The following is a 26,165-nucleotide window of genomic DNA, read 5'->3' as shown; positions in this document are numbered from 1 at the left end:
CGAGATGCCACGGTTTTTCCAGACTTTCCAAAGGAAGCCACAGCCAAGTGAGACATTCCTTCTCTTCTTCCAGCTTTCTTGGAACAATCTTCTTTGATTAGTGAGTGAGACAGATAGTTGGAAGAAAAGACAGACAGACAGACAGGCTGGGAATAGCAGTTTGCATGAGCCCCCATCGCCGGTGGGAGGGTACATCCATCCACCCCTCACTGGGTGGCTGCTGAGAGCCCCTGCTGTATGCTATGGTCCCCCACCCCTTTGTCCTCCTCCATGGCCCCCAGCCCCTGTCCTCCTCTATGGTCCTCCGCTCCTGCCCTCCTCCATGGTCCCCAAATCCCAGCCCCCCTCCACAGTCCCCAAATCCCAGCCCTTCTCCACGGTCCCCAGATCCCGACCCTCCTCTGTAGTCCTCAAATCCCTGCCCTCCTCCATGGTCCCCAACCCCTTTGTCCTCCTCTATGGTCCCCAACCCTCTATCCTCCATAGTCCCAACCCAGTGTCCTCCCCCATGGAGGAGGACAAACCCCCTTCTTTCCTCCGTAGTCCCTGACCCCCTCCTTTCCTCCATGGTCCTGGACCCCCCAACTCTCCTCCATGCTCCTCAGATCCCTGCCTTCCTCCATGATCCCCAACCCCCTGCCCTCTGCTGTGATCCCCAAGCCCAGGTTCTCCTCCGTGGTCCCTGACCCCTGCCTTCTGTCATGGTCCCCAGACAGCATCTTCTGATGCAGGTGGGAGCAGGGATTTGTCTCATCAGAGAGGATCACACTGCCCTAAGGTACAATGCAAAGGAGTTGGCGTTTGCTTTTCCTATTGGGCCTATGGCACAGGGAGACAGGTTGGAAAAGCAGCCAAATGACTCAGGCATGGCTGTGAGGTCCTGTGCACAGGACAGAGGCCAAAGCTGGGGTGAAGGGAGTTCCTGCTCTGCTCCCTGCAGCTGCACCCCCTCAGCCACCCCAGTCCTGGAGCTCTCTCCCACACCAGGAGGAGAAACAAAACAAGCATCTCCAGGGAGTGTGTTTGGAAAATACCAGGTTTTATTAGACAGGCTGATGTTCAAGCTGACAGTTTTATCCCAATGCACATGATTGCGGGCATCTACAGGGCCTGTGTCCCAGCTCCCTCCCTCCCACGAAGCTCTTGGCCAAGATGTCCACCCCCTAAATGCTCGGGGGCGGGGGGGGTTCTCAGCAGAATGAAAATGTCTCCTTGCTCCCCATTTTTCCACTCACAGAATCCCAGAGGTCTCCTAGGAAAGCTCGGTGAGAGGTGGGCTGGGAACTGCAATCCTCTTGGGACTGACAGCCACTTGGATCCATGGAAGAGGAGGCATCTCAGTGGCGGCATCTCCCTGAGCCAGCACAGAGCTGGGTCAGTGTGTGTCACAGGGAGCAGGGAACAGACCTCCAGTGCCATGGCTTTGGAAGGAGAGCCCAAATGAACCATATCGGGGGAAAGGGGTTTTGGCTATCATGGGGGACCCCTATCCAGGACACAGGCACCAGGGCTTTGCACAGGGCGTGCAGGTGCTGCAGGGCAGAGGAAGGGAGGAGAGGAGGCGATGAGGGCTGGAAAATAAAGCAAGATAAAAGGAAACCAGAGAAAGGATGGGGAGAATGATGGGAGTGGCCTGAGAGCAGAGTAACAGTGCCTTCAAGGTCAATACTCCTTATGGGACAGGGGGCCTTTCCCTGGGTACCCCATGGGCTTTAGGGGGACAGAGGAACAAGGAAAGAGATGGTGCAATACAGTGCTTGCAAATAGAAATATTTAAAGGCCTTTGCTTTCTGTGACAGTGACAACATCAGCCAGTTTCTGTTGGTGATTCTATTCCATTAGCTCTTAAAAAATCATGCAGACCAGCCTGACAGAGGAGAGCGAATGAGACATGGAGAGGAAAACTGATGAGCAACAGGATCATGGACAAGAAAGAAGGCACAACAGCGGAGGGGCAGCAGCACTGGGGCAGGTTTGAGACCTCACAGTACTCACAAGCACATCCCTTCTTCCCAGACTGCTCTGGCTGCTGCTCTCTCTGACACTGCTTGCTTTCTCTTGCACCTCTGCTCCCTCTGCAATGCAGGTAACATCCCTCTTCCTGAACTACGCCCTGCCCCATGCTTGGACATAGATTTGGGCCTCAGCATCATTAGTTCAAATGTCAAGTCCTACCTTGAAGCAGAGGCCAGGAGCATTCAAGTCCCTGCAGCAGTGTCCCCCCAAACTCACCTGGACTCAAGGGGATGTCTTCTTTGCAGCGCCTGGGGGACATGGAGCTCTCCCAGGCCTCCTGCCATAGCTCATGTCCTGTTGCACATGTGGAGACAGGGGGCACTGGCCTTCACACCCTCCCCATCACAACACAGCCTTCCATTCCCAGCTTTCTCTTTCCCTCTTTCATTCCTTTTGCCTTTTTTTTGCCTCAGCCGCACCTCCATGTCCTCTTGCTTCTGTTAAAGGTAAGTCCCTTTTCTCCAGAGGTTTTCTGGAGAGCAACGCTTGCTGTGGGTGTTTGGCAGGAGGAAGGACTTTCAGCAGGTCCTTGGTGGGCTTGAAGGTGCCGGTTTCCATCCAGGACAACATCTATCTCCTGGTTGGTTTGGGCTCAGCTTGGCAGACAGCCATGCTGTCCATGAGGGCCAGGTTTCAAGGTCAGCTGTCCATGGGGAACTTCACCCTGCTTGGCTGCTTCCAAAGCAATACTCCTTCAGGACTGAGCACCGATGCTCAGAGATGAGCCAAAAAATGGCTAAAAAGGGAGGAGTTTGGAAAGCAAGCCCCAGAAACCTTCCTGGACTGTCGTGCAGAGGACAGATCAGCAGGTGGGCAAAAGGGATGTGACCTTTTTTACTTCACAGCTAATGACCCCCCTTCCTGCCTCCCTCCACAGAGCGCAAAAACACCAAGGGCTGACTGAGAAAAGAGCAACATGGACTTGAACAAAGGCAAACTGCCAAACCCTCACCCCTGGAGCCCTGCTGGTCCACAGACAAGACTTGCCAGCATGGGTTTTGAGGTTAATGACACACGTAGGCACGAAGTGCTTTCTTCTGTGCTGGTCCAGGGAAGGAAACCCTGCTCACATCTCCTTGTGGGACCATCTGATTTGGGGTGCTGGCCCTCCTCCTCCAGCACAGCTCAGCCAGTTCTGGCTGCTCCTTTCCATCCCATTTCTTCCTCTGCCATGGATTTGCAAATCCCATCACGGCTGCTTGTCTGGAGCTACAAATGCCCCTGCAAATGCTCCTTCTTAAGTCAAACACCCACATGAAGGCTGCAGAAGATCAAACGAGCTGTTAAGTGAAAGCAGAACTCACCAGGTGACCTAGAAGTCTTGGAAAGAAAAACAAGATCAATATTTGCTGAGATTTGTAGCAGGTTTGTGCCTGAAAACAACAGCTGGGACATGGTCTCTCTTTCCTTGACCAGTGCTCCTGGTGATGCCTGGGTTAGTGTGTCACTGCTGTCCCCTGTGCTCTCACGCCGTTCTTGCTCCCTCATGGCTTTGGGGATGCAGAGGTTGAAATCCCTCTTCATGCACTCTTGGCACCAGTGGAAAAGCAGCTGCAGTCCTGCCCATGCATTGCTCATACTTACAGCTTAAACATTGCCTTCTACTCGAAAGAACAAAGATAAAATGTCAGGAATTCACAGTTTTTATTCTCTTTCTTATGCCCACCCATCTTCCCCTGCCATCGATGTCAACGACTCAAAGTCCTCATCATACGGTAGCCTTTGCCAGCGCGGCACTCAAAGGGTTAACAAACCACGGCTTCTTGGACAGATAAGACATAAGCTCATTCACCAGTAGGAACACGTGGACAGTTGGGTTGTGGATCACCTTAGGGTTTCCTGTAGCGATTCTTTGGGGTTTCACCACAGCCAGTGACGTCACAGGAGAGGACATTGGGCTTCTTCCCCAAGCCGATGCTTCCCAAGAGATCGGGAAGCTCACGGGTTATGGCCTTCTCAATCTTCTCTAGGAAACACCCTCCCATGTAGGAACACTGCTGAGACAGCAGCTTAAAACTGGTGATGGGGTTGATGCCAAAGAAGTCCTTGTAAGCCTCGCGGTTGGGAAGGTCAAATTTGCTGACATTGGTCTTTGCCAGAATGGACTTAAAGATAAAGAACCTGTCAGGATCTTCCACAATGTCCCTGAACACCAGTTCTCCATCGCTAAAGAAGGTCATTTTGTCCTTGTAGGTCTGTAGATAGCGATCGACCAGCAGGGCGTGGATGCGCACCCGGATGGCGTGCTGGCGGATGAAGGCGATCTTGTTTTCCATCCTGTTCTCAATCACCTGGTTGAGATCTTCCAGGAGCGATATCTCTTCTTTGAGGAACAGGTCTCTGTGGGTTTCTGGATGGTAGTCATGGGGCCAGAAGGAGCTAACATACACCCTGGGTGGCTCTGTGACGTTGATGAGAGGAGCCAGGCTCCAGAACAAGGCGCCGTAGACTCTCATCAGCTCCTGGGTAGCCAGGCTGTCGGCTTTGTTCAGGATGATTCGGATCTGCGACTCGCGGCCCTTCAGCTGGCGAAACAGCATCTCCAGCTCCAAGCCCACGTCCAGCTTCGTCGGGTCAAAGACAACAAAGATGAGATCGGCTCTGTCAATGAACCACTGGCACACGTCATTGAACGGGTAACCTGGAGGAGAGGAAACAGGGAAATCCAATGCAGGATGAGTCCCTTCATCAAGGGATTGATAAACCGTGAGCCTGCTGTGCCTCAATCCCCATTTGGGTTGTATGGGGTGTGAAGCACAGCAGACTTCCCCTGTAGCCTAGAACCTTTTTCTCACATGCTAAAAACACTTTGGAGCTTCTTGGCATGAAAAGCCATCCCTTGGTGTCTGGGCCTGTGACTGCCTGTCTCTCTCACCCTTATCTCCAGACCTTCCTCCTTCCTGATGCTGGCCACAAGTTCCTGCTGTTCCTGTGAGCAGATATCAAATCGCAGGATCAGAGAATTATTATGGTTGGAAAAGTCCTCTAAGATCATTGAGTCCAACCATTCCCCTGGCACAGCCACCAGTAAACCATGTCCTCAAGTGCCACATCCACACATCTTTTAAATCCCCCCAAGGGATGGTGTCTCCACCACTGTCCTGGGCAGCCTGTGTTGTGTCAGGACTCTTCTCCGTTGTGCTTCAGCCACCTCTCTCACCTCAGATCATAATGGCATTTTTTCTGGGGTCCCTTAGAAGAACCCAGTGAACCCCTACCTCTTTCTTGCTGCTTGCGGTTTTCGATGATGCCCGGTGTGTCCACGAAGGTGACTCGCTCCAGCAGTTTGTGGGGGACCTCAATGCCTATCAGCTTCTCCAAGAAGTTCTGCCCAAACTTCTCCAGGGGCGAGAAGGAGCGGGCGCTGTCAGCAGCCATCACAATGCCCTCGATGGTCTTCAGCTTGGGGCCGTGCATGATGACAGTGAACTCAGAGGTGGTGGGTTCTGCCCCTGCACAGCAACGAGAGGAGCAGCAGAGGCATGAAATCCGTGCCAGGCTATGGACACAACGGGGCTGGCCTGAGGCTGGGAGCATTGGGAGTATCACACGCTTCTCAAGAGATGCAGGGGCAAGGCAAGCAGCATGAAATTCCTGCCCAGACTTCTTGGGAAGATGTCAGTGGGGTTGTTTTCTGTGGGGACTGGTTTCTCTGGAAGTGGCCTGACTGCACAAGGTGTCATGGAGAACCATCTCCCGGGAACCCACATTACCACAGCGCTGATCTGGCCATGAACATTTGCCCTTAGCTGTGAGATGACATCCATGGGAGCAGGGAGGAAGGAGGGGAAATGGCTTTTCTCCTGGGAGGGTGAATTAGCTGGCTGCATGTGAGGAGGGATGGGAAGAAGAAAAAGGTAAGTTGCCCTTTTGACATGACTGCTGCTCAGGGGGTCGGGGTTGGAAGCTGTGAGCCCTGTGCTGCAGGATGAGGATGTTGTGGGAGAGACGTTCTCCTCCAGCCTTGGAGGGGAGGACAGTCTGTGATGGGGAACCTCTCCCTCCACATGGCACTGCAGCCAGGTGGCACGGAGAAGATCCCAACCTCCCTACTGTAAGGAGGGATCAAAGACACATGGCCGGGAATTGCTGACTGCACGGATGTGGAAATGCAGGTGCCGGCACCCCCTTGGCAAAGCAGTGAGTGTGGTACCTGTGTAGAGCTGGTAGGGAGTGTTGTCCAGCCCCAGGAGGTAGTTTATCATGGAGGATTTGCCAACGCTCCACGGTCCCAGGAATAGCACCATAGGCTTGGAAGTGATCTCCCCATCTGCGGAGAGGGGAAATAACAAGAGGAAGTGAAGGAACAATAGCCGTCGCCGCCGTGCGATTAACTGCCGGCTGTAACGAGCATCCCATCTGAGCGGCGCGGTGATGCTGCCGGGGAAACAGCCGCCCTTCGGGGGCCACCAGCCATTCGCCAGCCAAGACACCGCCCCGCCGGCTGCGGGAGCAGACGGCCCCGTGCTCTGCGGCAGAGCCCACCTCGCTGCCTGACCTTCTCCGAGGTTTAGCCCTTCTTAGACTACGGAGGACTGGAAGGTCTTTTAAGCCTTGTCTCGGTTCGTTTCTGGTTTAGCCCGGGTGAGTTTGGGGCTGGCTGCGGGGTGGGGATGTTCTTTGAAGGCAGCCGCCGCAAAGCACGGGACATGCCATGGAGGAGGCCATGCCGCAGCCAGACCGACACCTCGTGCAGAGGGAGCTGCTGTGGATTCGGGAGCAGCGCTGTGGCACAGGGCTTGGTAAGCGCGGTGCGAGCCTTGTGCCAGCTGCCTGCAAGCCTTTCCACCATGCCCTCACAGGGACCTACCCCCGGGCGTGCCGCCCAACCCACCGGCCGAGCAGGAGGTCACTGCCTGGGTGTGAGCTGGGTGTGAGGCTTCAGCTGGGTGCGGGGAGGACAAACAGCCCCGCTTTGGGTTTGGGGAAAGGCAAGAGGGGAGTGAAGTATAGTCCCCCTCCTGCATTCTTCAAGTCTCAGTTTTCTCCATGAGGATGGTGACCTGTCCCCGTGACATGCCATCAGTCCAGGAGCAGAGAGGCCCCTGGACACACGCAGCCAGTGCCCCCAGGAGCAATCCCTGCTCAAACAGGACTCATGCAATCAGCTTGTGCCCACACTGCTCGACCCCCCAGCCCCCAGGACACCACGTAGGCAGCTGGTGGAGCCAAAGGAGCCCGGGGCCTATGCCAGCCCTCAAGCTGTGCCCAGGACACACAGGAGCCTGTGAGTGCAAAACAGGACAAGAATGGAAGTAAAACTGGGTGAGTTCCCATTGGTGATAACCACCCCCATCCTCTGCTCAGGGTGGGAGAGGGTCATTGTTGCCAGCAGGAGTTCAGCTAGGGGATGGATAACACCACGGGAGCTGGGAGCTGCTGTGTCAGCTGGCGTGGAGCCTTCCCCCATGGAAGGAGATGCCCTGGGCAAGCTGTGCTGCCCTCGGCACCTTCCCTTCATCCCCATGCCTAAGGCAGAACTATTTTCCATGAGGTAGCTGAGAGCCCCTGGTGCTCCATGGCTGCCACCCACGCAGGAGCCAGCAGCTTTCCAGCAAGCCAGCAATCCATCTCAAAGGTGGGGGAAGCCACAAAGCTCCCATGGTGCTGAGCTCCTGCCCCGAGGGTGCTGGAGGGCACTGCATGGCAGCTTCACACTGAACCAATCTGGCCATGGGAGCAGGGGCTGGGGAGAACATTCCAGCCTCTTCCTGCTGTCTCTGCCCATCACAGGCTCACCACATCACCTCTGGGAAAGGGAATGGGCTGGGGACATCTCTCTGTGAGGCATTGCTGCATCCATGCAGCTCAGCCCTCCTTTTCAAAGCAGGGCAGCACCTCTGAAGCAGAGGATGGATGGCTCTTCCCGCACCCCACTCCCTGCCTGGCAGCTGCAGGAATCCAGCCTTGTCTTCTCACATGGGACCAAAACAAGTGTTGAAACCTTGGACTCTCATTATTAATCATTCCTCTGCTGCTCTGTCGCCGCTGCTCTGCTCTCTTGCCAGCTTTAATTAGGTTACGGATGGCTGTTATTATTACTATTTTCCCTGTGATGTTGTGCCAGAGGTTTGGGGTGGGTCCCTGTGTGCTCTTTCATAAGACGTCCCTGGCCAGGTGTGACTGTGTGAATGTGGGCACCTGTGAGCTCTGGCTCTGCTGCACATCCCCCTCTCTGCTCCACGGAGCCAAGGTGGGCAGCGACGTGGGCAGCCCCCCTGCCTGGTCACCCACAGCCCCTCGAGCCCCTCTCTACCCGTCCTGGGCTATGTGGGCAGTGCCAGGCACTTGCAACTCTGCAGGAAGTGCGGCAGCTACAAGGATGTGAGGCCGTGTATGGATTCTCTTGCTGCTGCCCAGAGGCTGGGAGAGAGGAAGCATCTCCCACCCGGGAGGGGGCTGTTCTGGCATCTGTCCCTGCTGTGTCCCCGTGCCATGTCTGTCAGCAGCAGTTTGGGTCAGCTTGATGGTCCGAACAGCGGAAAAGAGCCGGAGCTCGCCGGCGGCCGGGCGGGGATGGCGGCAGCTCCATCACAGCGGCTCTCTCCAGCCACCCTGTGGCTGCTCGCTCCCAGCTCAAGCTCAGACGAGCCTCGAGCTCATCCCTCCGCAGAGCCTGGGTCTGCTTGGGCTGCTCAGCTCTGGGCATAGGAGAAGTTTGGATGTCCAAGCAGTTTTCTTTCCTTGAGCAGTGGCTTTCTGTGAGGTTTTTCCACGTGGCAATGCCAGACTGCCCTTGGAAGCACTGCTGCTCTGGGGTGGAGAAGTGACAGCTCTGGGGAGAACTTAAGAGCCCCTTCCAGTGACTAAAGGAGATCCAAGAGAGCTGGAGAGGGACTTTGGATGAGGGTCTGGAGTGACAGGGCACAGGGGAATGGCCTCACACTGAGAGAGGGCAGAGTTAGATGGGATTTAGGGAGAGATTATTCCCTGTGAGGGTGTGAGATCCTGGCACAGGTTGCCCAGAGAAGCTGTGGCTGCCCCTGGATCCCTGGCAGTGTCCAAGGCCAGGCTGGCCGGGCCTTGAAGCAACCTGGGATAATGGAAGGTGTCCCTGCCCATGGCAGGGGATGGAACAAGATGGGCTTTAAGGTCCTTTCCAACCCAAATCATTCCATGATTCTATGATTAATCCTGGGCAAGGTCTTGCCCCCCCTTGTCCTCAAGCCCAGCAGACGTGCCTGGTGTGGCCTCTGCCCCAAGTGCAAGGCTGTCCCGAGGATGCTGAACAAAGCAGAGGACCTAGCAAAACCTCCCTCCTCTCCTGGTTTCAACTGAGCCACGAGCACCAAGGTCTTCTCTGTCCTCAAGCCACCTAAGAGGGCTGAAACACCTGGGGAGACTCCCAGCATTACCCACACTTCAGTCCCACCCCTGTGCCACAAACACCACCGGCCATGTGCCCATGGCATGGATCCAGCACCCCTCAGAGGGCCGGCTCCCTCGCTCCCAAAGCTTCCAAATCCATGAGTATCCTCACGACACGTGTGCCCACAGACAGAGGGACGAGCCCACGTGGCTGCCGATGGCCTGTGCTTCCCCCAGGTGCCCTGCTGTGCCTGCGCCCACCCCGGCAGCACGTGTGCAAACGCCTGAACCCAAGATGAGATAAGACAGCTATCGGAATATGCTATAAATACCCACAGCCCTCTCCACTGCTGGCATGCTGGCACGGCAGGGAGCCAGAGGCTCTCCAGGCACTGGGAGGGCTCTGCTGTGGCCATGTCCAAAGGAGCCTGGTTTGGCAGGGTCTGACAGCGTGGCCATGGGGCAGGACGGGAGGGACAGAAAATGGGATTTCCCTGCAGGAACATTGTTCCCGTGGCTGAGCACTGGGCCCAGGGGAAGGGCTGGGTGTTGGCTGGCATTTCTTGGACTGTCTCCCATCTCCTGATCCTCTGGGGGGACCTGGCAGCACACCCTGAGCAGGATAGGCAGGGGGAGGAGCCAGCTCAGGCTTCTGAGGGGGCTGAGGCTGCTGGGCAGGGGCCAGTCCGTATCACTGGGACAGCTGCTGTGGGATCAAGGGTGGACATTCGGGAGAGTTTCTGCATGTAGGAGAGTGAAGGGTGGGAAGAGGTTCCCTCTATAGGATGAGCTATCAGCTGGGCTCCTCCAGTTCATGCCGTGGGCGAGAGATAAACCTACAGGTCCAGCACATACAATCATGGAATTGTTTAGGTTGGAAAAGCCTTCTAAGATCACCAATTCTAAATGCTCCCCCAGCACTACCAAGGCCGCTACCCATGTGGCACCCATGTGCCCAAGTGCCATATCCACACGGCTTTTAAATCCCCCCGGGGTTGGGGACTCCACCACTGCCCTGGGCAGCTGTGCCAGTGCCTGACAGGCCTTTCTCGGAAGAAATTTTCCCAATATTCAATCCAAGCTTCCTCAGGTGAAACTTGAGGCCACTTCTTCTTGTCCTGTCCCTTGTTCCCTGGGAGCAGGGCCCAACTCCTACCTGGCTCCACTCTCCTGTCAAGGAGTTGTGGAGAGTGAGAAGGTCTCCCCTGAGCCTCCTTTTCTCCAGACTGAGCCCCCCCACCTCCCTCAGCTGCTCTCATAGGACTACCAGAAATGCCTTTGAACCTTGGCCAGAGGAATATGCTGCCTCTCAGTCTTGAAGCAAGAGGGAAAAGTGTCAGAGCCTGGGTGAGGTGAGGATTGGAGGGAAGGATGGGCTGTCGGGACACACAGAGTCAAGCTGGGGACATTGTCCTGGTGGGGATGGCAGGTACCGGCTCTGCTCGGTGCCTGGGAAGTGCGGCTGTGTTGGGAAAGGAGCCCGGGAAAGCTGGAGGGCAGCGCAGTGCGCAGGCAGTGCCAGCAGCGTGCAGGGAGCAGGCGGCGATACCAACCTGTGGCCGAGGAGCCCAGGGTGCGTCCGGGGTAAGCTGTTAGCGAGGGACATGGGGAGAGAGAAAAGGAACCGTGAGTCCAAGGAGGGATGCGACAGCCCGGGTGTGGTCCAGGACAAGGAGGGAACTGATGGCCGCATTCCCAGCAGGAGACAAGGAGTTACAGCCTGGGAGCGACCTGCAGCTCCCAGGACAAGCACTGAACCCCTGTCTGCCCTGCAGGGCAGGGATGTGGTTCGGGGTGCCCTGCATCCCAGCCCCTGCTCTTTGGGATTGTTGCCTTCCCTGGCATCACCCACCGAACACACGGGGCCCAACAAGCCAGGGTTAGACAGCCACCAGCCCAATGTCCTGACTACCCCAGTGGTAGGGTCACCTGGACCCAGCCCCTGGGGCTGGTGATGGCATCTGGGAGGTCATTCCCTACACAGGGACACTTGCTAATTAGCACATATCAGTAATTAAGGTCACCAGCATGCACCACAACCTGGTGTGACCTCACAGCAAGCTTCCCACGGCTGGACTAGGAGAATCCCTCACCCTCAGCTAGGGATAGTCCCTCCAAGCACAGAGTTCGACCCAGCCAGAGCATGTCTGCATCCATGTGGGATGGCAGAGCAGAGAGGCGGGAGGGTGGCAGGCAGGGAGAAGGAAATGGCATCTGCCAGGCTTAAGCAGAGGGTGTGTGGGAGCTTTCTGAGATGCACTCTGACAAGTCAGAATTGATGGTGACAGCCACAGCTCCCGCAGGACTCCATGGGAGTTTTCACATGTTGTGGGGAGCAGAGGAACTCCTTGGATTACACTGCAGTGCACAGAGCTGATGGGAAGGGAGACAAAATGGAAGGCTGCCATGTAATGGAGGGGCCAGGGTGCTTGCCACGGCACCCCTCTATATTGGCTTACACCTCCAAAGGTCACACATATTCCATGACAGGCCTGCCCCAAAGCTCTCCCAGCTGTCCTGCTCCTCCCAGCCAGCTGAGCTGGCAGCTCTGTGCCCTCCAGCCTCCCCCCACCACAGAGAGAGGGCACAGCGGGGAGTTGGGAGCACCTCCCAGCCCGCAGGGACACCACTGATGAAATGAACCCGATCAAGACAGGGCACTATGCAGGGGAAGTGTTCAGAAGGCTCCCTGAGCTCCACTGTGTCCTCACCTGCCCTGCAAGGTCAAGAGAGTTCCCTGGGCCAACCCTGTAACTAATGTGCAGGTTTCTCTGATTACACTGCTAATGAGGGACTGGGAAAAGCTGGATCTGTGGGTATGAAAGGCAAACTGCTGAGCTGTAGGTTTCCAGATGGGGTTGTGTGTGCCAGGGTATGGCTGGGCTGTCAGAGATCCTTCAAGAAGTTTGGTGTCCATAGAAATATCTTGGAGTGGAGCATGACCGGGATGTCTCACAGCTGAGACAAGGACTGGAGGCAGTACAGCATCCCTGTGCTCTTCCCTGGGGGCCAGGAGGGGACTATGGGTTGCCAGCTCCAGGGTCACAGCACTGTGAGGGTGCCCTGTAAGACACAGCAGGGTGTGCTGAGACCTGACCTAGGGACTGTCAGCCTGAGGGGTGGCTGTTCCTCACAGTGAGGTGGAACAGACTATGGAATGTTGAGCTGAGGCCAGGAGGAACACCAGGACTTGCTGTCTGCAGTGAGTCCTGCTCAGGGCCTGGGTTTGAGAGAGGCGGGGAAAACAGAAGGGTTAATGGTTGTTTCCTCAGGAGCTGAGAGGGAGGAAGCCAGCAGGAGCCTGGGAAACACCTAAACACTTGTTTCCTCCCAAAAAGGGGCAGGGAGATGGCTCCTTGGACATGGGATGGATTAAGGGTAGGGTAGGATGTCCTGAGGGCTGGAAACTGAGGCTGGGGGCTGCATCCTCTGGCTGTGAACAGCAAAGTGGGGGTTAGAGCCCACCAGCTTCTCCTGTAACCCCAAACATCCACCTAAACTGTGTCCCAAGTTGAGCTGACAGCAAACATCACCAACACAGACCAGAGCAGCCCGGAGAGAAAGTTGGGGTGTTGCCAGGGGACAGGCTAGCAGCCATGGGGTGACAGTCAGGACATGTTGTGATGCTCAGTTACCCTCCCAAAGGGTGACTTCCCTGTGCTCCCCACTGGCTCTACACTGGAGATGGCCTGGCTGGGTAGGGAGATATCCAAGCCTGCTTACAGAAGTCTGACCCAGACTTAGGAGTCGCAGTGGGGATGCCTGGAATGCAGGAGTTCTGCTCTACAGGGATGTGCCCCAGTAGGTTGCCCAGCTGAATGTGAGGCCTGTGTGCTGGTGGAGCAAGGCCAGCTGTCAAAGAAAGATCTGGGGGGAGGGTGTATCCTGGTCCTGCCTCACCAGGAGGGAGGGCATGGCTCCAGGAGGTGTGGGCCTGGACACCTGGGGAGGCAGGCAGAGCTGCAGGACAAGGAGGACAACTTCAGGACCTTGGCAGGAGGCTGACATGGGCATGAGGTCCTGGGACACTGGCAGGAGGAACTCCAGCATCCCCTGGATGCTCAGGAGACATCTGGCCCTGGCTCCTGTGCTTGAATAGGTGCTCAGAGGAGAATTACCCCAGTGAACAGGAAATTCGGACTTGGGTTTCAGCCATCTGTGCTTAGAAAATGAGGCTGCTTGTGTTTCCTGGGTCACAAGAACTTCTGTAGCTTGTGACATCTTGGGACAGGGCTGTACTTTCCTCTTCCGGAGGAACACATGTGTGGCCTGGCTCAGCCCACACCGTATTGGGGCCACGGGGACCTGCTCACCCCATCCAACGTGTCTGAGATTGCCAACGGTTGGGAACTCCAGCTCTCAGGATGAGTGAAGGCTGTGGAGCTTGAGGAATACCCTGCCCACATGGCTGTGTCCTCTACCCAGCAGGAAGGATGCCAGTTCCAGCCACCCCCAGGAAGCTCATCCCCAGCCTTGAGAGGTTCTGAGCTTCCTTGCCAAGCCTGTTTTGTTGGACCGTGATCTCTGCTTGGCAGGGGTACAGGGCATTGATGTTGAGCAGGTGGGAGACCCGAGGCAGGCAGGGCTCAATGCTCAGCCCACACAGATGGCCCTGACAGCAGATGGGCTGAGGCAGAGGCAGGAATTCCTGCTGCTGGGTTCACTAGGGCATGGCCTCAAATCCAGTGTGTTAATGGATTCCTTGCAAGGCTGCAAAGGAAGACACACTATCCGAGGCTTTCCATGATCTGCTCTCTGCGCTGTTATCTGCATCCCAAGGACCTGCTGGTGCTGGAGACCCCCATGCCCGTGGCATTACCTGTGATCTCATGCTGCCTCAGCTCGTTGTATCTGTAGGAGTGTTCCAGGGGCTTGATGGAGGAGTGGTAGATCTTCCTCAGCCGCTGCAATACTCCTGGGGGACAAAGCATGTGGGCAGGTGAGAGGCAAACCCCAGGTGAGCCCCTCCCTGCAGGAGGGACATTCCCTGCAGGACCTGAGGGTGGCCCAGCCATGGATCAAGGGACTTGGCTTACAGCTGAAATTCTGGCCAAACTTATCCCAGTCACACATTTTGCCCAGAGAAGCTGTGGTTGCCCCATACCTAGAAGTGTCCAAGGCCAGGTTTGGACAGGGCTTGGAGCAACCTGATCTACGGAAGGTGTTCTGCTCATGGCAGAGGGGTGGAACGAGATGGTCTTCACCATCTCTCCCAACCCAAGCTGTTCTAGGACTTTGATGCCTCTCCCCTGCTAATGTTTCCCACTGGGCACTGTCCCCATCTCCTCCCAGCAGCTGATGGAAGTAGCATCTGTTCTAAGTGCTGTTTAGCACTCAACACCCACGATCCCAAAAAGCCCTCCACCATGGTGCCACGGCCCCCTGGCATGGCCCCTGAGCTGCTTGCTAGAAAAAGGAGGAGCTTTTTCCACAGTATCTCTTACCACTGCCTTTCCAGCCCAAACTGCCAACAGGGCCAGCACAAGCAAACCTTAGAGTAGCAAAATCCAATATATAATTGGAATAAAAATCCCAACCCTTTATGACAAGTTGCTCCAGGTTTCTTTGAGCAGGGATGTGCCTTATTCACCATCTGCATCTTCCAGCCTCTATACCCTCCTAATTCTTGTAAGCCCTCGGGCATGTCTTTAAAATACCTAAAATATGTTAACCCAAGAGCAGCTAAAGGGCTGCTACTGAAGATCTGGCATTACTAGATCTGCAAGAAGCAAGGTTAAAATCAAAACAGAAGAGAAGGAAAATCCTGTCCATGGTCTTAGTGCAGGGCATGCATGGCCCACTCACCTGAGACATCATCGGCAGGTTTCTCCTCGTTCAGCTTGAGGGTGCTCTCCAAGTGGGACCGGTCACGCTTGGTCGGCTCACTGGCATCTTCAACCTCTTCTGGAGGAGAAAGCAAGGAGACCTGTTAGTGCTGGAGGAGGAACCCACACAGGAGCACACACAAGCGACTGCCAAGGAAAGGGCATGGGGAGCGCACACACCCCGAGTCTGCGGACATGCCATGCCCGCAGCAGCCGCTGTCACCCTTGGCATGCCACGTGCTTTCCCTTTTGCACAGGCTCCTGGAGGCTGCCAGGACTGTGGCTGCTGGGGGAAGCGTCATGGGCAACTGCTTGGCTCCAAGGAGGGGCTGGCTGTTGGTGGGGAATGCAAAGGATGTGCCTGGAAGGGGCTCCCGGGGTTGGGATGTAGCACGAGCACACGTGGCAGCTGCTGCCCATCGGGGCCCTGGTACTTCCCCCGGCAGCTGCGGCTCCACGGGGCTTGGCCTCGAGTGCAGGCTTTGTGCTGCCGCCTCTCTGTCTGCCCCCTCCCCCAAAAAACTACACGGTGAGCTGGAGATGTGGGTGCTGAGGCTGGGGCTGGCTCCAGCTCTTGGGGGACAGGCCAGCCTGGCCCATCCTGGCTCCCCTGCCTTTGCCAGTGGGCCTGTTCCCTCCCAGTTCTCCCACCTCTGCCTCCATATCCCCCTGGAGCCCTCTGCAGAGCACCCTGTCCCTCATGGCTCCGTAGCAGGCATGGAGAGCATGAGGCAGCTGCCTCCAGTGGGGAAGGCACCCCGGTGTCCCCAAAACAGGGAGACAGAGGTGTCGTCGCCATGGAGCTGCTGGCACACCAGGAGCCTCCAAGAGCTTTTTGATATGGCGAGCTGGGTCAGACTTTAGCAGGGGCTTGGGGACAGGTTGGGACACCAGGATAAAGCAGGGCACCACTAAGCCCTGAGACTGTGTTGAACACCTACTGAGTGTTGGGCTGAGGAAGACCTTTTGACTTGCCAAGTGAAGACACAGAGACCAAACTGGGACTGCCTTTTGGGAAAAATGGGAGGCTTTTTGAGCTGGGACGTTACAGATGGAAACAACAAAAATACTAATCTGGGTCCGAAGGTTGCTGCCCAACCTGTGGGCCAAAGTCCACAAATGTTTCTAGGAAATCATGGTGGGGGTATCCCTTTCCCCTAGTTAGCCTTTCACTGATTGAGCGGGGCTGGTGCCTCAGCAGCTCATTGGCCTGGATTGGTTCTTCACACCTTCCCTACAAGCCAAGAACTGGTGGAGAGGAGCCCCACCATCCTGGGAGCCCCAGTATCCTGGGAGCATCCTGCCCCTGCACAAGCCGAGGGCCCGGAGGACTCTGCGGGTGATGGATAAAGAGTCTTTAGGAGATCTGCGAGTGCTGAAAGGGGCCTGGAGGTTAAAAGTTTTATCCACGTCTACGTCCCTGAGGAGAAATCATGGACTTGGAGTGAGGGGAACATCAGTCATTTTTGGCACCACTGCGATGAGCGCCTGCATGGGCATCCTGCTGCGGCCTCGCTGCCCACGGCCGAGTGCAGTTAGGGGCGGGTGGGGAAGCACAAGCGTTAGGAGAGGGCCATGCACTAGGTGAGGTTTAACGTGCCAAGCTCAGCTCCGCCAGGTTGACTCTCGCCGCTACAGCACACCCACAAGAAAAGACTCCAACCTATCTGGCTGGGGACCTCTGTTCCTGCCAGTGGGGTCTTGTCTGCAGGGGGGTCTGCTGCTGCTAGGTGGTTTTCTGCCACTGCAAGGGGGTTTTCTGCTGCTGGGGGGTCTTCCACTGCTGTTGGTGGGTCTTCTGTTGTTGTTGGGCCTTCTTTTGCTGGTGGGTCTTCCACCACTGGCGGGTTTTCCACTGCTGGCGGTGGGTCTTCTGCTGCATCCCCACAGGGTGGGTGATGGCAGCTGGCAGGGCCATCCCTGGCTTCTCCTGTGCCAGCAGCTGCTGGTTTGTTCTGGATCTTTTTGTTGGAAGTGCTGGCTGCTTCCTTGTCACTCTCTTCAGCTTCGTTCTCTGGCCTGTCACCATCTTCGTCAGACTCTTTCTCCTCAGATTCTCCCTCCTCAGACTCTTCCTTGCCTCCATCTACCTCAGACTCCCCATGTTCACCTTCCTCAGACTCTCCCTGCTCGTCATCTTCTTCCTCTGAGCTCTGCTCATCCCTTTCCTCCTCTCTCTCGGGAGCAGATGCTGCACTTGGCTCCTCTGTTTCCTCTTCCTCAGGCTGCCCTTCCTCCTCAGAGCCTCCTTTCTCTGTGCTGGGCTCCTCATCCTCCTGGGCATGGATGTCATCTTGTGTGCCAGGCCCATGGCTCCCTCCATGATGAGCTGCCATAAAATCCTCCCCTGAGCTCTGTTCTCCCTGGCCCTGGTCCTCGCTGATCTCCTCTGTCTGGCTGTCCCCTGGCCCCAGGCCCCCACTCAGGCCACCCGCTGGCTCTTTCTCCCCAGCTCCACGTCCCTCCTCAGCGACGCCGGGCAAGGAGGCGTTGGCAGTGCCACTGTCTTGCTCCTCCTCAGGGCTGCCATCGGCTGCCTTCTCCTCCAGCCGGGGCTCCGTGGCTGGCAGGGGGCTCTCGGCAGCACCATCACCATGGCCCGTGCTGGGGGCGCGCGGCTCTAAACGATGAGAACAGCTCGGTCAGTCCCACCCGCGCTGGCACGTGGCCACCAGGGCACCCGCCAGGGCCCTGAGGGATGAGTTGTGGCTGGTACCAAGAGGGTTAAACTCTACCCTGAGCCTTCTCCAGCTCCAGTTCAATTTTCTGTCCCTGTTGCAACAAGTTGGGTGCAAAGATGTGTTTGTGGGGGGCAAAGCGGAGCTGGCAGGGGCTCTATGGCTCTGCTGGCCCTAGCTGCCTGGCACTGGGGCTGCTGCCCACCTCGAAGCACTGCAGGAAGGTGGCAAAGCTGCCCTAAAAACGGGGAAAGGAGTAAAAATAGCAGATTTTGAGGGGCTGTGGGCACTTGGCAGGTTAAAAGGGTCCTTCCCCAGCCCTGACTCAAGAGAGCATCACACCAGCCAAGGTGGGCAGTGAAGTGAGGGGGAAGAGGAGGAAGGGGCTTCCTGGCATGAGGGGCTGCCCAGCATCGAGTCCTGCCTTCCACAGGCAGGGACTAACCCTGGCCACAGGGCTCGGGAGCTATTTATTGTGAGTGTCCCTTCACTAGGAAGGCATGTGCCATGCCGTGCGGCTGCTGGGACACAATGAGTGTGTTCTGTGGCCCAGGAGAATCCATCCGTATTTTCCATAGGCTCCAACTGCAATTTAACATCAGTCAGCGGGTGCCAAAAATAAAAGATCATGGCTATACTGTCTCCGTTACAAACAGTTGCTGCTAGCCTAAATAATCCCCCCAAAGTCTCATGCCAGGGGAACGTTTCAGAGGAAAATAATTCCTTTGTACTCCAACTGGCAGGCAGATGCCAAGCAGGAAAAAGGCCACCTCGACCCAGGCTGCAGGAGGAGAGTGGGCATGGCCAGCCCTCTGCTCCGGCTCTGGTGCCGTGTCTGTGCAGGAGGTACAGGGCTGTGTCCAGCAGGACCTTGGCAAAGCTGGAGCTCGCTGGGCTTGGCCACAGGGACTGTGGTGACCGAGCACAGAGGAGCTGGGCTGGGGTCAGCATGGTGCCAGCCCCAGAGCCCTCAACCCAGTTTGCCGTGTCCGGGGATACTGGCTGTGTGGTTGTATCTCCGTGGCACCGGGGCTGGTGGGGCTGTGAGCTGGGATCAAGTTGCGTTGGGAGGCTTGTGCCATGGCAGCAGCGGGCACTGAGAAGGACAGGCTGCCCCCCAGCCTGCCCTCATTCCCAGTGGCTCTCGATTCCCTGGCACAGCAGAGCTGCAGCCGCTGCCACGGCCCCTCACCCTGCCCAAACCGGATGCACAGGTCACCCTTGCTCTGACCTCCCTGTCCTCTGCTGGCACACAGCTCACAGGTGCCTCCAGGCTCCCAGTTCAGCTCCCAGATGGAGGGAGGGAGTGCTGGGCAACTCCCACCCCCCTCCCTTCCACCCCTGTCCTTCAGGTCACTTTCCTGTGAGACCCCTTGGACCCTGCAGGAGCAGCTTGAATGGGAATATCTACATTTGACCTGCAAAGCCCTGAGTGGCTGGGGGCAACATGCCCCTGCCCTACTGTGGTGGCCTGGGAACCAGCCTGAGTCAATGGAGGGTCCCCTCAGCTGATGGGAACAGGGATATTCTCAGTTGGGCCCCAAAACAGCTGGTGACCTTGAGGGCTGGGAGAGGAGTGAGGGTCAAAGCAGAGGAGGAGGGCAGGACCAGGCACGGAAGAGACTCTGAGAGTCCTGAGGGCTTTGTCTGGGGTCTGTGTGTCCCCTCTGACCCAGAGGGGCCATCACCCACCATGGCCAGGCACAACAGCAAAGCCAGTGCCCACCATGAGCCATCCTTTGTGGAAAAAGGGAAATATGCCCCAGGTGCTCGGAGGGGGATGTCCCTGCCGGCGTGGTGGTCACGGGCTTTATTTCCTATGATCTCCAAGGTCTTACACAAAGTCCCTGTCCCCTCTCCACCTCCTTCTCCCTGTTTCCCCTACATGGTCTCCCGATCCATGGTGAATTGTGCTGACCTGCACATGGCCAGCTGATGAGTGCAAAATGGGCCGAAGGTTACGGGCTTAACACCCTCTGGAGGCTAAAAATACGGCACAGCAACTGTACGGGGGATCGGGAGGAGCAGCCCCGCTGAAGCCCCCGCCCCCTCGGCCGCTGGCCCCAGCCCCTCGCCCCGCTGCCAGCCAAGGGTGACGTCCGCACCTGGGGGCCCCCGTGGGCTCCGAGAGGGGACAGCCACGGTGTAAAGTGACACCGGGGCTCCCCGTGTTCACACCTTGCATTGTGCCAAGCAGATGGGTGGCATCGGAGAGGAGACCTCGCCCTTTTCCCCTCGGGGACTTGACCTCCCTGCCGGGTCCATGGCTTGCACTGCCCCGGCCACCTCTGTCTCATGCTGGGACTTTTATGAGCTGTCAGGGGACACTTTCCCAGGTGGTGACAGCAGGGATGGAGACCCCACGGCCCAGTTCTGGGTGCCACAGGATGCCGTGGCTGGTTTGCCTGTGTGGGAAGGAGGGGCATGGCTGAACATCACGGTGTCCCCCCCATCCCTGCACAGGAACGTACAGAACAGCAATGACCTGATGGCAAAACGGGTCCTCCAGGAGGACGGTGAGAAGGGACAGATGGGCACAGGTGGTCCTGAAGGGACACTCTCCCCCTCCAGCAGAAATCGGAGCCCTGAGCGTGGGGCCGGCAATGGCAGGGCTGTGGGGATGGCTTTTCACACGCCCCCTTCCCCTGCCCAGATCCCAGTCCCTGCTTCCCTGGGGGTATTATCCACTGGCTCCTGCAAGTCCTGTGCTCCCCGTGTCCTCCTGGGGGGGTCTTGGCAGGACTTGTTATCCCAAATATGCAACCCTGCCTTTATTCCAGCCTTTAAAACCTCATTAAAAACCTCGTAGAAAATGACTGGACACAAAGAAGCTGTCAGGGAATTCATGGGATTTTCCAGCTGGACCCAGTACAGACCCTTCCTTTCCTGTAAGACCCCATTTCATGGTGATGTCCCTGCCCTCCAGGCCCTGTGGGGCCCCCATGGCCTCCACTCAGGGCCATCCCCCCAGTGCTCCTCCAGCTCGTGGCCCTGCCAGTCCAGGACTCAGAGCAGGTGGGAGCCCGGCTCCAGCTCCTGTTTGGGGTCAGCTGGGCCAATGCCTTCAGAGCAAAGCATCCCACAAGGGTTCAAGCAGCCCAGAGGATACAACCACAAGGATGGGGCTGAGGATGGGGTTGGCTCTCCAGACCCTAGTGCACCCCAAAACCCAGGATGCCCAGACACATCATCACGTCCCAGAGGCTTTGTGATCCCAAAACACCAGCATAAAGCAAATATATTCCTGGTTTTCAATGCAGAGGAAGGCCTAGGAAACAGTTTTGTCAAACTAACTTGACCTCATCTGTACAGAAAATGTTAGGTTTAGTTTAAAAAGTTATGAAGTTATTTGATTTCTGTAAATGGTTGGATAGAATCATATTATATTTTTATTAATATGTAGTAAAGAAACCTCATCAGGATCTACCAAAGGGATTAAAACCAGGCTTGGAGCGTTCTAAATAGAGATGAAAATAGGGAATCACTGCTGCAGGGTGTTTCTTCCAGTGTCTACCTATGCTTAAGGTCTGTAAGGAACCCTGAATCCTGACTTGCAGAAGACACGAAGATGAGGAAGGTGGGAGATGAAGCACCTGCTGCTTCCTGGCTGATGAGATCTGGGTCCGTCAGGGAGCAGATGGCCAGGAAACATCAGGTATTTTGGCACAGGCTGGTGTCACACTCTACATTGAGGAACATCCACCTGCGGCGTCCCTTGCAGCTTGGGGGAATGCTGGGGGACCCGAGGGACACGCTGTGGCATGGCTGGAGTTGGAAGAGCCCCTTCTTCCAGAGGAAGGATGTCCAGGAGGTCCCACTGTTCCTGTCCCCTGGCCTCCAGCCATGGGAGGCTTTGCCAACCCACCCCAGGGATGTCCCCTGAGGGACACCCTCTGTGCACTCAGGGCAAGACTTCCTGGCTGCCCATCCCTCCTTGGGTCATCCCAAGCATTCCTGGTCACCCAGTCACCCCTTGGACTTGCCAGCCTGGATTCTAATGCCTGATGTCCCACAAGATCCTCAAATCCATGGGAATGTCAGGGCAGACACTGCCTGGCCATGCCAAGCAGGAGCACCAGCCCTCGGGTCTGACCTGGCAGCGCTGCGGACACCAGCACATGGACAGGGCCACACAGCTCCAAGCCCTTTTCCAGAGTGTACCCAGGGCTGTGTGACCCCAAGGGTCAAGCCACATGCCCAGCTGGCACTGGGGCCGTGCTGCCACTGCCAACACCCCATCCTGGCTTGGGGTGCCTGTCCAGGGCCTCCCCTGCCCCTCCTGCAGCCCCCACTGGCACAGGAGCTCACAGCTCCCTCCAGTTGTCATTTAGAAGGGAAATGTCCCCGTGGGCTGGAAATAGCTCAGTGGAGTCCTGCACAGCCCTGGGGCTGCTGCTATTCCTGCAGTGCTCAGGGAACAGGCAATTCCAGGAGCAATCTGGTCACCCTGACACAATGGCCAGGCTGGGATTTCACCAGCTCGGCAAGTGGGCCACAGTGGGAACGTGGCAAGAGTGTTGGGCAGGGCACAGCCCTCCCAGCCTGGTGCCAGCCCACAGAGACCTGCTGGTACCTCTGTGCCACCAGGGCCATGCACAAGCGAGGTGTCCTGGCCTTCCTGCCCGGCTGGATGTGACCTACAAACCAGGACAAGGATGGCTATGGAGAGGGTTTCACAGCAGAGCCAAGCTGCCCAGCATCTGCCTCACTTTGCTCAGCCAACAGCTTAGGAGTAAGATAGGGCACCCACAGGGACCAGGGTCTCCTCAGGGTGAGGCACCAGGGGTGTGACAGGGATGTAGGTGGCACAAGCACCCAAGGCACCTGAGGTACCCTTGTCTCACACACACCCAATGGCAGCGGTGCCCATGGCTGTGCTGGTGCTGGAGGGTGGAACAAGTCCGGTGAGGTGTCACTGGGACACAGGGGTCCCCACCTCTGGGGAGGCTGATTACTGGGGGGGCCATTGGCCTGGGATGGTCAGGGTGGGGTGTCCCCATGGCTCCTGTGCCCAGGGCCCTGAGCCCAAACAAAGTATCACAGTCCCACTCCCAAGGTGTTCTGACCCGGGAGGTGGAGCCTACCCTAAAGTGACACATTCCAAGGTGACAAATCCTGAGTGATGGGGAACACCCCAAGATGCCATGAGAACATGGTGATGGAGCTCATCCTGAGGTGACACCTTCCAGAATGAGGCAGGATGAGGACTCCCAGGAGTTGAGGCTCACACCTGCTGTCACCAGCAGGGGTCTGTGCCAGCCCTGCAGTGTCCTGCAGGAGGACACCACTGTGCCAGGGCTTTCCCCAAGCCCTCTCTCAGCTCAGAGGCAGTGATGGCACAGCCTGGAATTGCCCTCCCACTCAAATCCATGATGGCTGCAGGCCAAGGGGTCCCTAGGGCAAAGCTGCTGAGCACAGTGTCTGGGTACTGCCCTGCCAGCATCCCCATGGCCCATCCCTGGTGGCCACAGGGGCCACCCTGCCTGGAAGGGATGGCTGGGCTCTGCCTGAGGTGTGAGTGTGTTCCCCTGGGCAGGAGCAGAAGGAGGAGTATTGGGCGAGTGCCATCGGCATGAGCCACTGCCCAGCCCCACGGTGGGTGCTTGTCCCTGCCAGGCTCCTGGCAACCGAAGGGAGCTTTGCCAGCCCCGGCCACATGTGCATTGAGCTGATTTGGCGGGGGCTGTCAGAGCGCAGGCGCAGGGCAATTCCCACCCTGACCTCTGGGAATGGTGGCAGGGTCCTGGCAGCCCCAGGTGCCACTGAGCCCTAAGGACCACACCTTGCCATGATGTTCCAATGAAGCCTCTGGTTCTCCACTGGACTTTCACTCCCTTCTCTTCCCAAGCAGCCTCACAGCCCCATGGAATCCCCACAGGCACCAACAGGGGTTGAGTGGGAAGACATGTCCCAAAAATGGAAAAAACACACCCTCTGAGCCACTCCCTGCACCCCAAAGGAGCTGGGTCTGAGAGTTCAGCTTGGAGCCAAAGGAAAAGCAAAACTCATCCTACAAATCCCGTTGGTCCCTGAGGAGCAGAAGCATGGGCAGGAGACATGCCACTGCTTAGAGCTTTCTTGGAAACCTGCAGTACTGGGGTGAAATATGTGACCCCCAATAAACAGGTGGGGACTTGGGGGACCCCTCAGAGCTGGTCCTGGGGCTCCTGGCCCCAGAGCCTCCTCTGAGCTGGGGGATCCTGGTGCTGTGCCATGCCAGCCTCAGCCAAACCAAGACGTGGGCTGGTGGTCACCCACCATGGTGACAAGCTTCTGATGTCCCACAAGGCCACCAGCCCCGCTTGGAGTGGCACCAGCCACCAGCCATGCCCGCAGAATACTTTTCCAACCGCCTTCCACAGACTGGACCCGCAACCCCACGGAGGTCACCCCACCTCTATCGGGGTGTGTCGCCGGTCCCCAAACCCATTCACTCCCGAGAATGGCCCAAGATGCCCTTAAAAGGCCAAAACTCGGCGGGGCCGGGGGTGCCGGGTGCTGGCAGGCGGCAGCTGCGGGTGCCCGCGCGGGGCCGCGGCGGCGCGGGGCGGGGGGGGCGGCGGCCGGGGGGGCTGCCGGGGCACAGTGTCCCCTTACACGGCTGTTTCCATACTTAGCCGCCCCCCTCCCGGCTGCGCGGCCGCCGGAGCCCGGCCAGGCAGAGAACCAGCCCGAATTAACTCAAGGGCAAGCAAGGGTACCAGCGATGCCACCCCGCCGCGCCGCCCCGGGGACACCCGGCCGGGCACCCGGGGAGCGAAGCGGGGATGGGACAGCCCGGGGAAGAGGATCCAGGGTCCTCAGAGATCCCCAGTGCCCTGGAACACCCCCTTGCCCCCCCCGAAGTCCTCACGGTCCAAAATCAAGCCACCACGGCAGGCACAGGTGACACTGACCCAAAGGCATGTCCGCGGCAGCACGGCCCCTGCGCCCAACCTGACTCTGTGAGAGGGACCCCAATCTGCACCTCCCCCCATCCCCTCCTGTCCACAGCCTCCCAACACGTTTCCCTGCACATTTTGGGGTGACTGCAGCCCTGGAAAAGCTGCTGAGGAGACCGGACCGCGGTACCCCTGCCACCCTGTCCTGCTCCAGGGCTGGGCTCACTGCGCACCCCAGAGCTTCTCCTGCACTCAGTCCCACAGGCACCCACAAGTCTATCTGCAACCCTGCAGGGCCCCCACAGATACCCACAGCCCCAAAGGCACCCACAGACCGACAGGTACCTGCAGCCCTACAGGTACCCCTAGTCCCAAAGGTGCTCACAGCGCCACAAGCACCCCCAGCCAACAGGCACCCATGGCCCCACACCTCTAGGTGCCCACAGCCCCAAAGGCACCTACTCCCCCACGGACATCCACGGCCCCATGGGCACCTGCAGCCCTACAGGGGTCCCACAGCCCCTTGGGGTCCCCACAGCCCTGTAGGAACCCATAGCCTCACAGGCACCTGCAGCACCGTGGGGACCCCCAGCCCTGTGGGCACCCCCAGCTACATGGGGACCCGCCAGCCCCGTGGAGTTGCCACAGTCCCAAGGGCACCCACAGCCCCATGGGGACCCCATAAGCCTGGGCACCCAGAGCCCCAGAGGCACCCACAGTCCCAAGGGCACCCCCAGCCCCATGGGGACCCCATAGCCCTGCCAGCAGCCACAGCCCCACGGGCACCCCCAGCCCCCGGAGTGCCCCCAGCCCCCGGGAGCCCCAGCCCGGCCGTACCTGCGGTGCCGAGGAGCAGCAGCGAGGCCACGCAGCAGCAGAGCAGGTTGAGGCCCTTCATGGTGGCTGCCAGGAGCTCCCTGCCGCTCGCTGCCTCTATTTATACGGCGTCGGCGCGGGGCAGGGCAGGCAGGGCAGGCAGGGCAGGCAGCTGCCCGCACAGATGCTGCCGCCGCCGCTCTTCCGCTCCCAGGGGCCCTGGGGATGGGGACAGAGATGGGACACAGCGGCAGTGCTGGGAATGGCTCGTGTCAGGGATGCGAGGGCACAGGACACCTCCTGGCCTGGGGTCCCCGGGCTGGCACTGCTCATGCGGGGTCACAGTCCCCATTCCAGTGGTAGGAGAAATGGGTGCCTCTCTCCCTTTATTAGAATAAATTCCTGTAGGACTCCTCTGTCTCCTTTGTGGACACTGTCCCCACCCCAGAATCCTGCTGGTGTGGGGTAGTGGGGCTCCTTGGGCTGCCTCAGCTCCTGCAGCTCCGTTCGGGCTGGAGCAGGGTTTTGTGGACAGGGAGAGCTGAGCATCACTGCACTGCAGTGTCCTCATCCATCCCCAAAGGTGGATGTCCCCAAGCATCACGTCCTGGGCTGATTTGATGTCCCCTCAAGCCACCACA

General features: G+C 57.9%; 1 protein-coding gene across 4 annotated transcripts; it reads right to left on the bottom strand.

The window, feature by feature from the left end:
• Nucleotides 1–1,024: 1,024 nt before the first annotated feature.
• On the bottom strand, nucleotides 1,025–25,637 carry SRL (sarcalumenin). Of its 4 annotated transcripts, XM_069030021.1 has the most exons (8): nucleotides 25,546–25,637; nucleotides 16,813–17,769; nucleotides 15,130–15,228; nucleotides 14,144–14,239; nucleotides 10,878–10,913; nucleotides 6,170–6,286; nucleotides 5,235–5,468; nucleotides 1,025–4,657 (listed from the first exon to the last, which is right to left on the bottom strand). In XM_069030021.1, exons 1-8 carry the CDS (start codon nucleotides 25,604–25,606, stop codon nucleotides 3,846–3,848), a joined length of 2,412 nt encoding a protein of 803 aa, XP_068886122.1. In that variant the 5' UTR covers nucleotides 25,607–25,637; the 3' UTR covers nucleotides 1,025–3,845. The 4 variants fall into 4 exon arrangements, with proteins under 4 accessions (XP_068886122.1, XP_068886123.1, XP_068886124.1 ...); XM_069030022.1 differs by lacking the exon at nucleotides 10,878–10,913; XM_069030023.1 differs by lacking the exon at nucleotides 16,813–17,769.
• Between the last annotated feature and the right edge of the window lie 528 nt (nucleotides 25,638–26,165).

The sequence above is a fragment of the Aphelocoma coerulescens genome, chromosome 14, assembly GCF_041296385.1.
Source record: "Aphelocoma coerulescens isolate FSJ_1873_10779 chromosome 14, UR_Acoe_1.0, whole genome shotgun sequence".
Lineage (NCBI taxonomy): Eukaryota > Metazoa > Chordata > Aves > Passeriformes > Corvidae > Aphelocoma > Aphelocoma coerulescens.
Note: the sequence above shows the minus strand (reverse complement) of the source record. Positions and strands in the feature narration are given on the sequence as shown.

Excerpts from the sequence above, each read along its gene's own strand:
- SRL (XM_069030021.1), bottom strand. The coding sequence starts at position 25,606 with ATGAAGGGCCTCAACCTGCTCTGCTGCTGCGTGGCCTCGCTGCTGCTC. Across the intron at positions 14,240-15,129 it reads ACCTGCCGATGATGTCTCAG|GAGTATTGCAGCGGCTGAGG; the intron begins GTGAGTGGGCCA and ends TTTGTCCCCCAG. Across the intron at positions 4,658-5,234 it reads CCGCAAGCAGCAAGAAAGAG|GTTACCCGTTCAATGACGTG; the intron begins GTAGGGGTTCAC and ends CCTCTCCTCCAG.